Here is a 13,023-nt window from a genome sequence, read left to right on the forward strand (position 1 = left end):
GAAAACAATTTATCATTCCGGGGGGGAGGAAGGGGGCAAGAAATCAACTGAATTATGTAGAAATTGGAAGAGAAAGTAAGGGGTTATTGGGGCATCACACTTTGTACCACCCACGTACCAAGTATGGCATCTGCAGGGGTGTGGATATTTGCTATAGAGTGCTTTGAGAAAAGTGTGGGGGGGAGGATCACATAGCAACCTTGCAGATCTCACCATAGATGGTGCACAGTTTCTTAGAGTGAGCAGCAATAAGCTTAGGAGCTGTACCTGAGGCTTTGAATGCCTCTGCTATATACATCTTTTATCCCTTGTATGCCCCTTTTACTTCCCTAGGATGTTTGGATTCAGACAAATCTTCTGAGAAAGATTATGGTGACCTTCAGAAAGGAGGACTGGTCATTTTCAAGAACTGCTATGCCCTGGTAGAATATGTATAACTGAGGTTCCAAAGAGCGCATGCCACACTCTGAAATCCCTAAGGCTGAGGACGTGGCATGTAGGCAAGAGATTTCCAGTGAGAAAAGGTCTTCCAGTGAGAACACATGCTGATTGCAAAGACTAGATGGGTGGTTTATGTGGACCTGTAGTACACAGTTGAAGATCATGTCAAGAATCTGAGTATTAATGGAGCACTGATGATAGTGGTGGTCCTGAGGAACCTATTTTGTGAGAGTGATTAGAGATTCTCCAGGGTTTGTTACAGCGCAATATACTTACAGTTGCAGACTTGTCTTTCTGAAGTGTTAGCAAGGAGCCATAGACAAGCCTCCTTGTAGAAATGCTAGAGTGTCCTTTACTTTAAGCTGACTTTGCTCCAAGATGTCTTTTGGGTGCCGATATTTGAATCTCATCCAAGTGATTTGTAGTCATCATCTGTCCGTCTGCTCCAAGATGCTAGGAGAGAGTTTATCACCTTATTCAAATATCTGAGTTCCCTACTGCTCAGTTTTCGCAGCATTGGATTTTGGTGCAGGGTTTGCTCCTGTTGGTATATGTTCTTTTGTGTTGGGATCTTGAGATTCCACTTACGGCTTAAGCAGGCCTGAGGACTGAGACCCAAGAGCTATTGAGAAGGTAACCAAACTCACTAGCCTGTTTGTTTGCAAATTATTTAACATCTTCACACTTGCATGGAGGAGGAGGCCCTGAAGCCACTTCTGAACTTAGGTGTCCAGATTTCCCACTTTTAAGTGTGTCTTCCTCATGTAGTATCTTTCGGTTTTCCAACTGGACCTGGATACCAACAGGTTCATCAGGACTTCCAACCTGCTTTGTAAAAAAAAAGGAGCACTTGTGGCACCTTAGAGACTACTCTAACCAATTTATTTGAGCATAAGCTTCTGTGAGCTACAGCTCACTTCATGAAGTGAGCCGTAGCTCATGAAAGCTTATGCTCAAATAAATTGGTTAGTCTCTAAGGTGCTACAAGTACTCCTTTTCTTTTTGCGAATACAGACTAACACAGCTGCTATTCTGAAACCTGCTTTGTGATGCTCTGCAAAAATGGCTGGTCCTGACTACATCCCTTCAGGTCTAAGTGCGTCCTGCACAGCTAGTCAATTCTGACTTTTCTTTTCCTTTGATGTGTAGTATCCGGAGGGACAAAACGAGAGCTTCTGCCCCGGACATGATCCAGGCTTCCATGAGAAGTGCTGAAGATTTCTGCTTTCTTATCAAAGAGGGATTGCCCTTCAAACCCTCCTCAGAAAAGGAAAACATTTTTGGAGTCCAGCAATTTTGAGAACAACTTAGAAGACAACGAAAAAAAGAAAAGGAAAATATTTAGTTGTTTTTTTAATCCTGTAAAAAAAACTCTGCTACAAAAGGAGGCCTGATGTCTGCCATCTGTATTGGTGTGAAGATCCAGAATTCTGGAGAGCTCTTCCTGAGGGGTGGTTTAAACCCAAACACAGAAGAAAAGTTGTGATCTGCCTCCAGTTGCTGTTGATAGAAGGAACACCACACGGTGAAGACTGACACAGAGTGGACAAAGGATAGAGATAATAATGGTTACACCATTTTGTAAAGTTCTTTGAGATCTTTGGATAAAGAAAGGGACTAGGGCAAAAGCCCTATAATCCCTCTCAAAGAAAGCTACCAACTGGGGATGATGGTAGATATGAGGGCGCTAGGAATACCTGATCACTCTGCCTTTCAAAAGGAATTGCCAGTAGCAACAGCACATTGTGTTACCCAAGAAACCAGAAGCTTTTTTAATTTGGAAAGGTTTAGCTAGTAGAGAAGCTGTGGTCCAAAGTATGCCAAAATCTAAACTCTGAAGTTTCAGAATGGCCATCTACATTATAAGAATGGAACAGTCTATTTTTTAAATTGTAGTATGATTGACTGTTGCTCTGAAGTGCTCTGACATAAATGGTCCCTAAAAGATATTTTCCTACCCTATTTGAGGAATTTTCTTGTTCTTCCACAATTCTACTGTTAGAATAATGAATATGTGCTGAAATACTATCTGTACTAGATGTGAACAGGTTACTTGATGGAAAACTGAAAAATATGTTTTTAAGTTTCATGTACGTTTTCATTCTGAAATATTGGAAATGTAGGTGTAAGACAGATTTTTTTGAACAGACCTAATTTTTATTCTCTCCCTAAATCATCCACATTCTCTTCATTCTCATCTGATTCTTTTCTACACCTTATATCAGTTGTGGGCAAACTTTTTGGCCCGAGGGCCACATCAGGGTTGCAAAATGGTATGGAGGGCCGGGTAGGGAAGGCTGTGCCTCCGTAAACAGCCTAGCCCCTGCTCCCTATCTGCCCCCTCCCACTTCCCGCCCCCTGACTGCCCCCCTCAAAACCCCCGCCCCATCCAACCCACCCTGCTCCTTGACCCCTGACCACTCCCTCCCGGGACCCCCCGCCCCTAACCGCCCCCCCGGAACCCCACCCCCTATCCAACCACCCCTGCTCCCTGTCCCCTGACTGCCCCGCCCCCTATCCACACCCCTGCCCCCTGACAGGCTTCCCGGGACCCCGACCGATGCAACCCCCCCCCACTCCTTGTCCCCTGACAGTCCCCTCACGGGACCCCTTTCCCTAACTGCACCCCCCCAGGACCCCACCCCATTCAACCCCCCCGCTCCCCTTCCCCCCCTCCCGGGATTCCCCAAACCCCCAGGACCCCACCCCCTATCCAACGCCCCCTTCTCCCTGTCTCCTGACCACCCCCCACCCCATCCAACCACCCCGTTCCCTGACTGTCTCCCTGGACCTCCTGCCCCTTATCCAACCCCTCCCCCACCCCCTTACCATGCTGCTCAGAGCGGCAGGACAGGCTTATTGGAAAGCTTGGGAGGTGCGCGGGTGCAAGCCATGCTGCCCATGTGGCAGCATAACTACGGGGGAGGGAGGACAGCAGGGGAGGGGTCGGGGGCTCAGGGGCTGGGCAGAATGGTACTGTGGGCTGGATGTGGCCCACCTCTGCCTTATATTGTACCTCTCAGAATAATACAGAACAGCCTCTTATTTCTTATCTTTCCTTAATTCCATATCTTGTCTCACTCTCTACTACCTCTGAGTGTCATTACTGTATCACTCACCTCTTTCTACACACATCAAGACTAGATGCTTTCCTAAAAGATATGCTCTAGTTCAAACAGGAATTAATTCAGGGGAATTCTTATGGCCTGTGTTATGCAGGAGGTCAGACTAGACTGTCACTGAGGTCCCCCTTTTGGCCCTATAATCTATGAATCTATATTATTTAGGTCCTTCCCAAGTACTCTTCTCCACTGTCATAAACAACCACATCCGAAGTGTATCATCATGGTGTATCGCCCTCTAGTTGTGATCTTGTAGCTCTATCCCACTGCTCTACTTCTACATTCATGTCAGATTAGTTTCAATTTCAATTATTTTAACAACCTCTCTTATTCTACCCCAAGCTTTCATAGTGTGCATCAGAACATTTTAGAACATGTTTGATAATCAAATATGTTATAGCAATACATTTATGACATCAGAGATAACGTTCTTTGTTTCAGAGGGATTATACTTTTGCCATAACAATTCATTCTAGAGTAAAAACTGACAAAAATCTTTCATCCAGTAAGAAACATTTCAAAAACAATTATGTCTAGTGTTAAGTCTAGTGCATGAGATTAAAAAAAATGTTTCCCAGTTTGTGGCTATTTTGAACTCTCAAAATGAGTTTAATTAAAATTTACCTGAATATTCAACTCAATAGCTACCTTTTTTTAAAGATTTTAACTACTGTTTAGTACCCATAGTTGTATATACCAGTATAAATTTATGATATTTGGGAATGGATCCAATATTATTAGCAATTTATCATAGAGCTACAACACTGTACACAAGATATACACAAACTCCTATTAGCAGTAACATGACTTTTGGGCATATGTATCAAGTGCAGAAAAGACCCTAGTTATTTTAAACAAATGTCTTAACTATCCATTAAAAAAAAGAGGGGGGAGTTGTGTACTGAACTTTGGATGTAAATAATGACAAAAGGTTGGTGTGCTAACTGAGAAAAATAAGTACCTTCAAACCTGGAGCCAAACTCTGTCTTCAGATGTGTATGCACGACTCCTCCTGAAATCAAAGATAACCCCAAGCCCTAACCAGCTATAACCTGGAGTTCTTACCTGAAGCTCATCTACCCATCCGAGATCAGCGTGATTTATGCTTTTCTACATGTTGCTGGTTTGCTTCACAACAGCCTTATTTAATCATAGTTCTCTATATCCAACATATATTGTGGTATACCACATTAACTGGGCAACCATAAAACTTTATGCTAAATTACAGGATAGTGGTTCAGGATAGCGACTGTATCAGCTCATTTCCCCTATCCAATTATTTTCACTCTCTGTAAGGTCCTTTTAAATTGTAAAGAGCAAGGAACTTGAATCAAATTAGATAGTTGTTTAGATGAACAAAATACGTGCAGGAAAAAACTCTCACATTTTGAACTCTTTGTAAATTGTTCCCCCAACCACCAATGAAGACTTTAAAATCTATTTCATCACTTTGTTACTGTGAGATTTTGCATGGCAAGGTTGAGTGAAACCATGCGTACAGACATTTATACCCTGTGCAACCCAAATGTTACAATTCCATCAGATAAAGCACTGTTGAGATCAGTAGCAACATTCCACCTCAAGCTGCTAGTGTCTACAATGATTACAGAATAAAAGAGCAAAGGAGTGCATTTTAGTTGGATTATTTGGCAGTCTGTGCATATTACCCACACTCATTGTTGTGCCTATGTTACACGGAGTCCCTAAAATATTACTTGAGAGTTGTTGAGAAAGTACGGTGATGCTAGAGTGTCTCAAAGAAAAGATCACCAGAATTTTTTTAACACGGGCAAAACAATGTATTTTCCCCTAGATTCATTCTAGGGAACCATTCTGGCTAACATTTTCCAAAAAATATCTAGCCTAAGCCAGACATGTGGCATGGAAAATTTCAGTCCAAATGACTGAAGTCTGGCAAAGCTATAAGCAACTGAAAACAGGGTCTTGTAATGGGAAGTGTCAGGCAAACCTTAATAACAGGGAGCACTACCAGGTCCAACTATAATTCTCTTGTGTATACAGGCAGGGACTATTAACCTTTTTAGCTACAGCATTGCAACAGGAATCCATGTTCAGCTGGTTAGCCACCCTGCTCCTTAAGTCTCTTTTGTGGACAGTACACTGTGAATTGCAGGGAGTTATTACATTGTTACTGCACCTCCTAGCTTTCACTGTTTATTTCTGGTAAGCATGTCCACTATATGAAACAAACTTATTTTTCTATTCCAGCATTGAGCAGCTGTAATGCTGACAGACCCTGGTTGTCGTCGGGCGGAATGGAACCTCAGTGCATGAGCCTCTACCGCATGAGCTAAAAGCCAACTGGCTGTTCGCTACAGCTGCAACCCCTCCCTGCCTCCCTCTCTCCTCAGTGCCACTAGATGGGACAGAACACCATACCCAGGAGGTGTGTGGGTTACACAGTCACTAATTTTTTTGTATGTGCATGATGTGATTATGTTGCACCGAGTTAATTTTTAACTCAATTTTAACTTTTTATTCACTATTTCTATTGTGAAAAACTGTTTTGTTGTAGAATATATATTTAGAAGCCCAATACATAACTCTGTTTCTACATTACCACCAGAACTTAGTCTTCTAGTGGTATGTTCTTAAATATATTCTGCTTTTGTATGTCTTTGTGATTAGGGCTGAGAGATACACACTCCTTATGCTGTATACTTTTGCATCATGGTGTGGTTGCCTTGATGTTTATTTGCAAACAAGTCTCGTCTTGGTCATTGGTTTAGACTTGTATACTGTCTGTGTGTCTTGGGTTATAGGTCTAATTAAATGACCTCTCCCCTGGTTTGCAAACACTTTCACTTCAGAAGGACAATTTTCAATAAACTTGCAAATATCCTTTGAAAGATCAAGTCATTTTCTTGCAACTATCCGCTTTGACCCATTATACCACTAATAATTTGGCCTCCAAACAGTTCACCTGTTAGGTGTCCAAATTCACATGACTTAGCTTTATTACACTGATCTGTAATATAATGGTCAGTGGTTCACCTGGCCACTAGTTGCCCCTATTCTTGGGCTACACTGATGACATCTTCATTATCTGGACCTATGGAAAAGAAGCCCTTGAGGAATTTCACCAAGATTTCAACAAGTTCCATCCCATCATCAACCTCAGCCTGGACCAGTCCCCACAAGAGATCCACTTCCTGACACTACAGTGCTAATAAGCGATGGTCACATAAACACCACCCTATACCAGAAACCTACTGATTGCTATACTTACCTACATGCCTCCAGCTTTCATCCAGACCACACCACACAATCCATTGTCTACAGCCAAGCTCTACGATACAACCACATTTGCTCCAACCCCTCAGACAGAGATAAACACCTACAAGATCTCTATCAAGCATTCTTACAACTACAATACCCACCTGCTGAAGTGAAGAAACAGATTGACAGAGCCAGAAGAGTTCCCAGAAGTTACCTACTACAGGACAGGCCCAACAAAGAAAATAACAGAATGTCACTAGCCATCACCTTCAGCCCTCAACTAAAACCTCTCCAACACATCATCAAGGATCTACAACCTATCCTGAAGGACGATCCATCACTCTCACAGATCTTGGGAGACAGGCCAGTCCTTGCTTACAGACAGCCCCCCAACCTGAAGCAAATACTCACCAGCAACCACACACCACACAACAGAACCACTAACCCAGGAACCTATCCTTGCAACAAAGCCCATTGCCAACTGTGTCCACATATCTATTCAGGGGACACCATCATAGGGCCTAATCACATCAGCCACACTATTAGAGGCTCGTTCACCTGCACATCTACCAATGTGATATATGCCATCATGTGCTAGCAATGCCCCTCTGCCATGTACATTGGCCAAACTGGACGGTCTCTACGTAAAAGAAAAAATGGACACAGATCAGACGTCAAGAATTATAACGTTCAAAAACCAGTCGGAGAACACTTCAATCTCTCTGGTCACTAGATTACAGACTTAAAAGTGGCAATTCTTCAACAAAAAGACTTCAAAAACAGACTCCAACGAGAGACTGCTGAATTGGAATTAATTTGCAAACTGGACACCATTAACTTAGGCTTGAATAAAGACTGGGAGTGGATGGGTCATTACACAAAGTAAAACTATTTCACCATGTTTATCTCCCCCCACCCCCCCCAACTGTTCCTCTCACGTTCTTGTCAACTGCTGGAAATGGCCCACCTTGATTATCACTACAAAAGGTTTCCCCCCCCCCCCCCTGCAGGTAATAGCTCACCTTAAGTGATCGTTCTCATTACAGTGTGTATGGTAACACCCATTGTTTCATGTTCTCTGTGTATATAAAATCTCCCCACTGTATTTTCCACTGTATGCATCCAATGAAGTGAGCTGTCGCTCACGAAAGCTTATGCTCAAATAAATTTGTTAGTCTCTGAGGTTCCACAAGTCCTCCTTTTCTTTTTGCGGATACAGACTAACACAGCTGCTACTCTGAAACCTGTACAGAAAATGTGCCTTTGCCCAAGTGACATTCTTGACTGGATCCTCAGTATTCTTGTAACTTTTGAATTGCTCTGTGTAGCAGTTTGCATCTCCCAATGTGCTCCCACAAACGTATTAATTTCTTTGACTCTTGATAGTTGATGTTGGATAATGATTTGCCTGCTAATATATACAGACTGAATGCTTTAACTTATTAAAAAAATGTAAACTAATTATCGATCCCACAAACACACTTTTATTTAAGGTTGTATATCCTCAAAAATATGCACAAAATAGCATTGTGTATATGTTTTTATTGAGGGGTTTTTTTTCCAGTCAACAAAATATATGGAAAAAACTCCACTGCTTTGCTGCCTGGCCTGGAACCTGATGCTGACAAATGCCTGGTAGGGTGATAAAATGAACAGTACATCTTTTACAAGAATCTCTTTATCTGGACTGTGACTATGTTGAAGAAGGGGGGCATTTTCATATGCTCATTTGACAAGAGAGATCTGCAAGGTCAATGGGGAATGGCTTGAGATACTTTGGTTACAGAAAAAGGGTGGTTAAGATTTCAGAAATTTATGTTTTATGAGGTGAGGTATGGAGTTCAATATTTGTTCTACGTACCTTTTCCCTCTCTATCTTGTGACATGGAGGTAACACGGTGTAATGGATATTCATCGATTCCAAGGCCTAAAAGGAGCTTTGTCTGACCTCCTGTATAACACAGGCCAGAAAACGTCCCCAAATAATTCCCAGAGCAGCTCTGTTAGAAAAACATCCCATCTTGATTTTAAAATGGTCAGTTATAGAGAATCCACCACAACCCTTGGCAAGTTGTTCCAACGGTTAATTACCATCAAAAATGTCTGCCTTATTTTCAGTCTGAATTTGTCTGGTTTTACTTCAAACCACTGGATCATGCTATACCTTTCTCTGTTAGACTGAAGAGCCCATTATTAAATATTATTATATTATTAAATATTCCCTATGTAGGTACTTATAGACTGTAATCAAGTCACTCCTTAACCTTCTCTTTGTTAAGATAGAAGGAAGGGGTTGACTGGCAATGCTGATCAGACTGTACACCCCAATTGGTATGAGTAGTGTTGATCTACACAGCAACAGTGCAATTCTGAATGACACTGATGAAAATGACAGACACTGAAAGATGGATTTAGTATAGCTCTTACTAATATATTGTAAGGATTAAGATAAAGATATCAATAGATTTCAGAAATATTTCTCTCCTTACACTATACTGTTAATTTGATAGTTGAATGATACAAGACAGAATGACTGTTCAGTCTCTTTATAATTTTTCTCCCACACCATATACAGTATGCTTTTCTGGGGAGGAGCACACAATTCACCTTGTTTGTCACCATCTTCCCTCTTTCACGTTTCGTATAAAAGTTAACAGGTGACTGTGGCAGAAATTCAAACCTGCACACAATAGCTAATTATATATCCACAACTGAAAAGCATGAAAAGTGTAAGCTGAGTCATTCAAATAAACTGTTTCTAAACATCTTCCTTTAACATTACTATTCTACTGTTAGATAACATTTCTATTTAGCTGTATTTACATGGGAAAAACCTGTATTATGTGCTTTTACCTGGCTCAGGTACACTTGTCATATGAAATGCCTAAGGTAATGTACATACCAAACCAAGATATAGACTAACTTAAGTTTCTACTGATGCTTTTATAACAACATAAGAATATGGAGCAGTATCAGAACACCACACTGCTATTTACTGGCTTTGGGTGGGTAGAAGCTGTCCTCTGCATCTTTGCTGGAGCACTTGGGACTTCTGATGTCCCCTCATTTTAAGCCACCATCACTGATGAGGACCCATGTATTTTCCCCAGTCTTCTGGTTGAGTACAACTGGATGAAATTCCAGTGAGAGCCCCTCACTACCTCCCTCAGCATGGACATTAGTACCCCCAAATTCCTCCCAGTCTATGGAACAAAAGCCCGGAGAACTGTCATAATCTATTGAGCATTGAATAGTATACATCTATACACACCCACCCACGCAGAAATTGAACATATATTTGCATTCCCCTGTCCTGATGCCTGTTCTGACTTAAATTGAAATGTCTTGCTTATTGCATTTTTACAGCTTTTTTGAAAATTGTTTTCTAAAAATGAAATCAAACTCAACAAAACGATCTGTGCTCCACCAGTTCAATTTTCAAATCTTTATATCCAAAGTGTGAAAGAATCACACACAATACCTTCACATACCTTCCATGGGGCTAAATGATGCTTCCGTGGGCTTTTCTCACCACGCTTGCTGCACAGATATATTTTAGGAAGAAAAACATTTCTGTGAGCAAGTAATGTTTGTACGAACGGAACTGGAACTTAGACTGGCATCACAGCAAAAAGAAGGGCTTCCGTTGCCACATTTTGCCAAATTCTGGCCTCAGTTCCCACGGAAACTATGATGCTATATAGACAGATACTCAAATATATTTTTATGTATGTATAAATGTATGCCCACTGTATTATAGAAGGGTAAAAACAGATACGGCTGGTTAGAGCATCTAGTTTTACCCTGCATAACATTTATTGACCAAGGTGGACAAGGGCTAATGATCGCTAAATGTTCTACTCACATCAGCATAATGGCCTTTCATATCACAGCGGTTACAATGTTTACGCCAATAAGCTCTCTCAAGGCACTCCCTAGAGCAGTGTCCAGGCAAACAGCAGTTTAAACAAAACCGTGCTGGGCAGGTATTTTGTAGGTGATCTCTCTCTGCACACAGGCAACAAGGGGGAATTTTCTGTGGAGAAAGACAGAAATAAGGATCTTAGGTGAAAACATTTCAACTGTTTAAAGTAAAAAATAATAACTGGAGAAACACAAACCAAAATGAGCACAAACTCCTACAAATTATAATGTTCATAATTATGTATTCTCAGCTGGGTAGTAAGATTATAGTGTTTCTTCAAGAAATTCTGGTGATGTTGTACAACAACAAGAGAAATACAAGCTAACATTGTAATTCCATATACAGTACTTTCTGGTCCTTGTTTCTTCTCAAGTTTAATGAATTACTGCATACATTTGCGCTACTTTCAACGAATCAACAACAATCATGCTGAGAGGAAAGGAACATTTTGATTAGAGACAAACTTTTCATACCTGAAAACTGTAATTTGGGATACTGTATTAAAAAATGAAAAAGCGGTCTCTCTTAGTTACATGCTGTGTGATATGTAACACAATGGACTCTTAACGAATCACCTCTTTATCTATGCCATGAAAGTGAATGCTCATACTTTTGAGATTCACACGTATGCGGACTAGTGCATTTATGGAGTTATAAAATCAAACCATTGAAAGCCTATTCTGAAGCTGTGTCCATTCAAAGCCAACTTCCCCAATGACTGAGTCTGCTATGCGAGGCTAAAATGGCCACTGGATAGGAATTACTGATACTCAGTCACTGAGAAACCGGTTTTACATAGACACATCCATAGACTTGGAATAGGAAGCAGTCTCAGACGGTGTAGGCTTTGCAAAATTTGCATAGCTTTTACAGTCTTTTCTGTTGGGATTGGTAAAGTCACGCTCAGTAGAGACTGCAGCCATTTCCACATAATACTTTACATAGTAGGTGTTTTTCAAAAAAACTGAAGATGAATATTTCAGGTAAAAACTTTCCCTGTTTGTTTTGTAGAAATTTGAGCTGCTTTGAGGTCACATATAATTTCATATTTTCTATGATGGCAAAGGGCGGTAAATGATCTTTAAAATAATTCTTTGCCAGGGCAATAGGTGCTAAGTCTAGATGCTGTTCCTTCTTTCATTTCCTATAAATTGTTTCTCTTTACTTTAGTTCTTTTTCTCTGAGAGTCTGTACAATATGAAACAGTTAAAAAATGTAAACTATTCTTTTAGGATCTCAACAGTATGTCCTTACATTGTACTTACCTTTATTTTCTCTGTATTCATTTGTAATTGTGAGAGATTTTAACGTCATACAAAAAAAATCTTAACACAGCCTTTTTTAACTTTGTAAATTAAATTAGTCTTCTCCAAGAGGCCTTATTGTCAAATTTCAGCCTGAAACAAACTTTTAAGCCAAATGACAAGCTCTTGAAATAGGGTGGCTCAGAGCAGGCTCTCTCACCCTGGATGTCTCTTTTCAAGCAGTCCTCACACTTGCATACGTAAATTCACCACACTGCGCTTTATTTACAGTGTCTTACGTCGCCCCACCACAAGGCTTTTCTTGTGTGTCACTGTAAACCTCTAGGCACTGAGTCGAGGTGGGGGAGAGAGGTCTCACCTCTCTCAGATCCTGAGCTTCTTTGCCTCTCCCCTTCCCCTTCTCTTCTCCCCCTCTTCCCCCCCCCCCACCACGCAACAGTCCCCAGCTGATGAGCTGGATTCCCTTGTTAACTGGTTAATCACCCGGTCCGAATCAATTATCTCCCAATCTGGACCACACGGGGATGTTTATAAACTTCACAGCGTGATGGACCAGCTCTAGGACAACCCAAAAGAGTGTTAACTAGTAACCACAGAACAAGTGGCAGCCTCTAAAATAAATTAAAATATTGCATTTACCTTTGGAGTAGGACAGTTTTTGGACAAATGACCCCGTTTATCACAATTTCTACAAGTAACATTTTTGTCTGTTGCATAGTATCTGTTGGTGCGTCTCAGGGGTGCATAATTACCAATTTGTGCCTAAGGAAACAACAAGAAAAAAAGATGTATCTATTATTTGGGCTTTTGTGGTGCAGTGCTTTGCTGAACTGTATTTTTGTAGCGGTCAGTGCTGGTAAGTTCAGTTTGAAATCTAATATTGTACTCATACATTTGTCAACCATTTAGCGCTGGATAGTTCTGCTCTCTTAAACTTTGCCCTAATTGTGTCTAAATGACTGGCTGCTAAATCTCAGGCAGTTTTGTCTTTTTTTTTCAGAGTAAAACAAAAGAATAATTAAAAAGGTTT

At 41.0% G+C, this 13,023-nt stretch overlaps 1 protein-coding gene across 4 annotated transcripts in view; it reads right to left on the reverse strand.

Annotated features, from left to right (window-relative positions):
* The window catches only part of ZCCHC7 (zinc finger CCHC-type containing 7), a 158,401-nt gene that overhangs the window by 39,524 nt on the left and 105,854 nt on the right, over positions 1-13,023 (reverse strand). For all 4 annotated transcript variants that reach the window (XM_048850143.2, XM_048850142.2, XM_048850144.2 and 1 more), the window contains 2 exons: positions 12,633-12,755; positions 10,669-10,839 (listed from right to left, as the gene is read on the reverse strand). In XM_048850143.2, the coding sequence (XP_048706100.1) occupies positions 10,669-10,839; positions 12,633-12,755 (294 nt within the window). The remainder of the gene's footprint in view (positions 1-10,668; positions 10,840-12,632; positions 12,756-13,023) is intronic.

The sequence above is a fragment of the Caretta caretta genome, chromosome 5 (genome assembly GCF_965140235.1).
Source record: "Caretta caretta isolate rCarCar2 chromosome 5, rCarCar1.hap1, whole genome shotgun sequence".
In the NCBI taxonomy this organism is placed as follows: Eukaryota; Metazoa; Chordata; order Testudines; family Cheloniidae; genus Caretta; species Caretta caretta.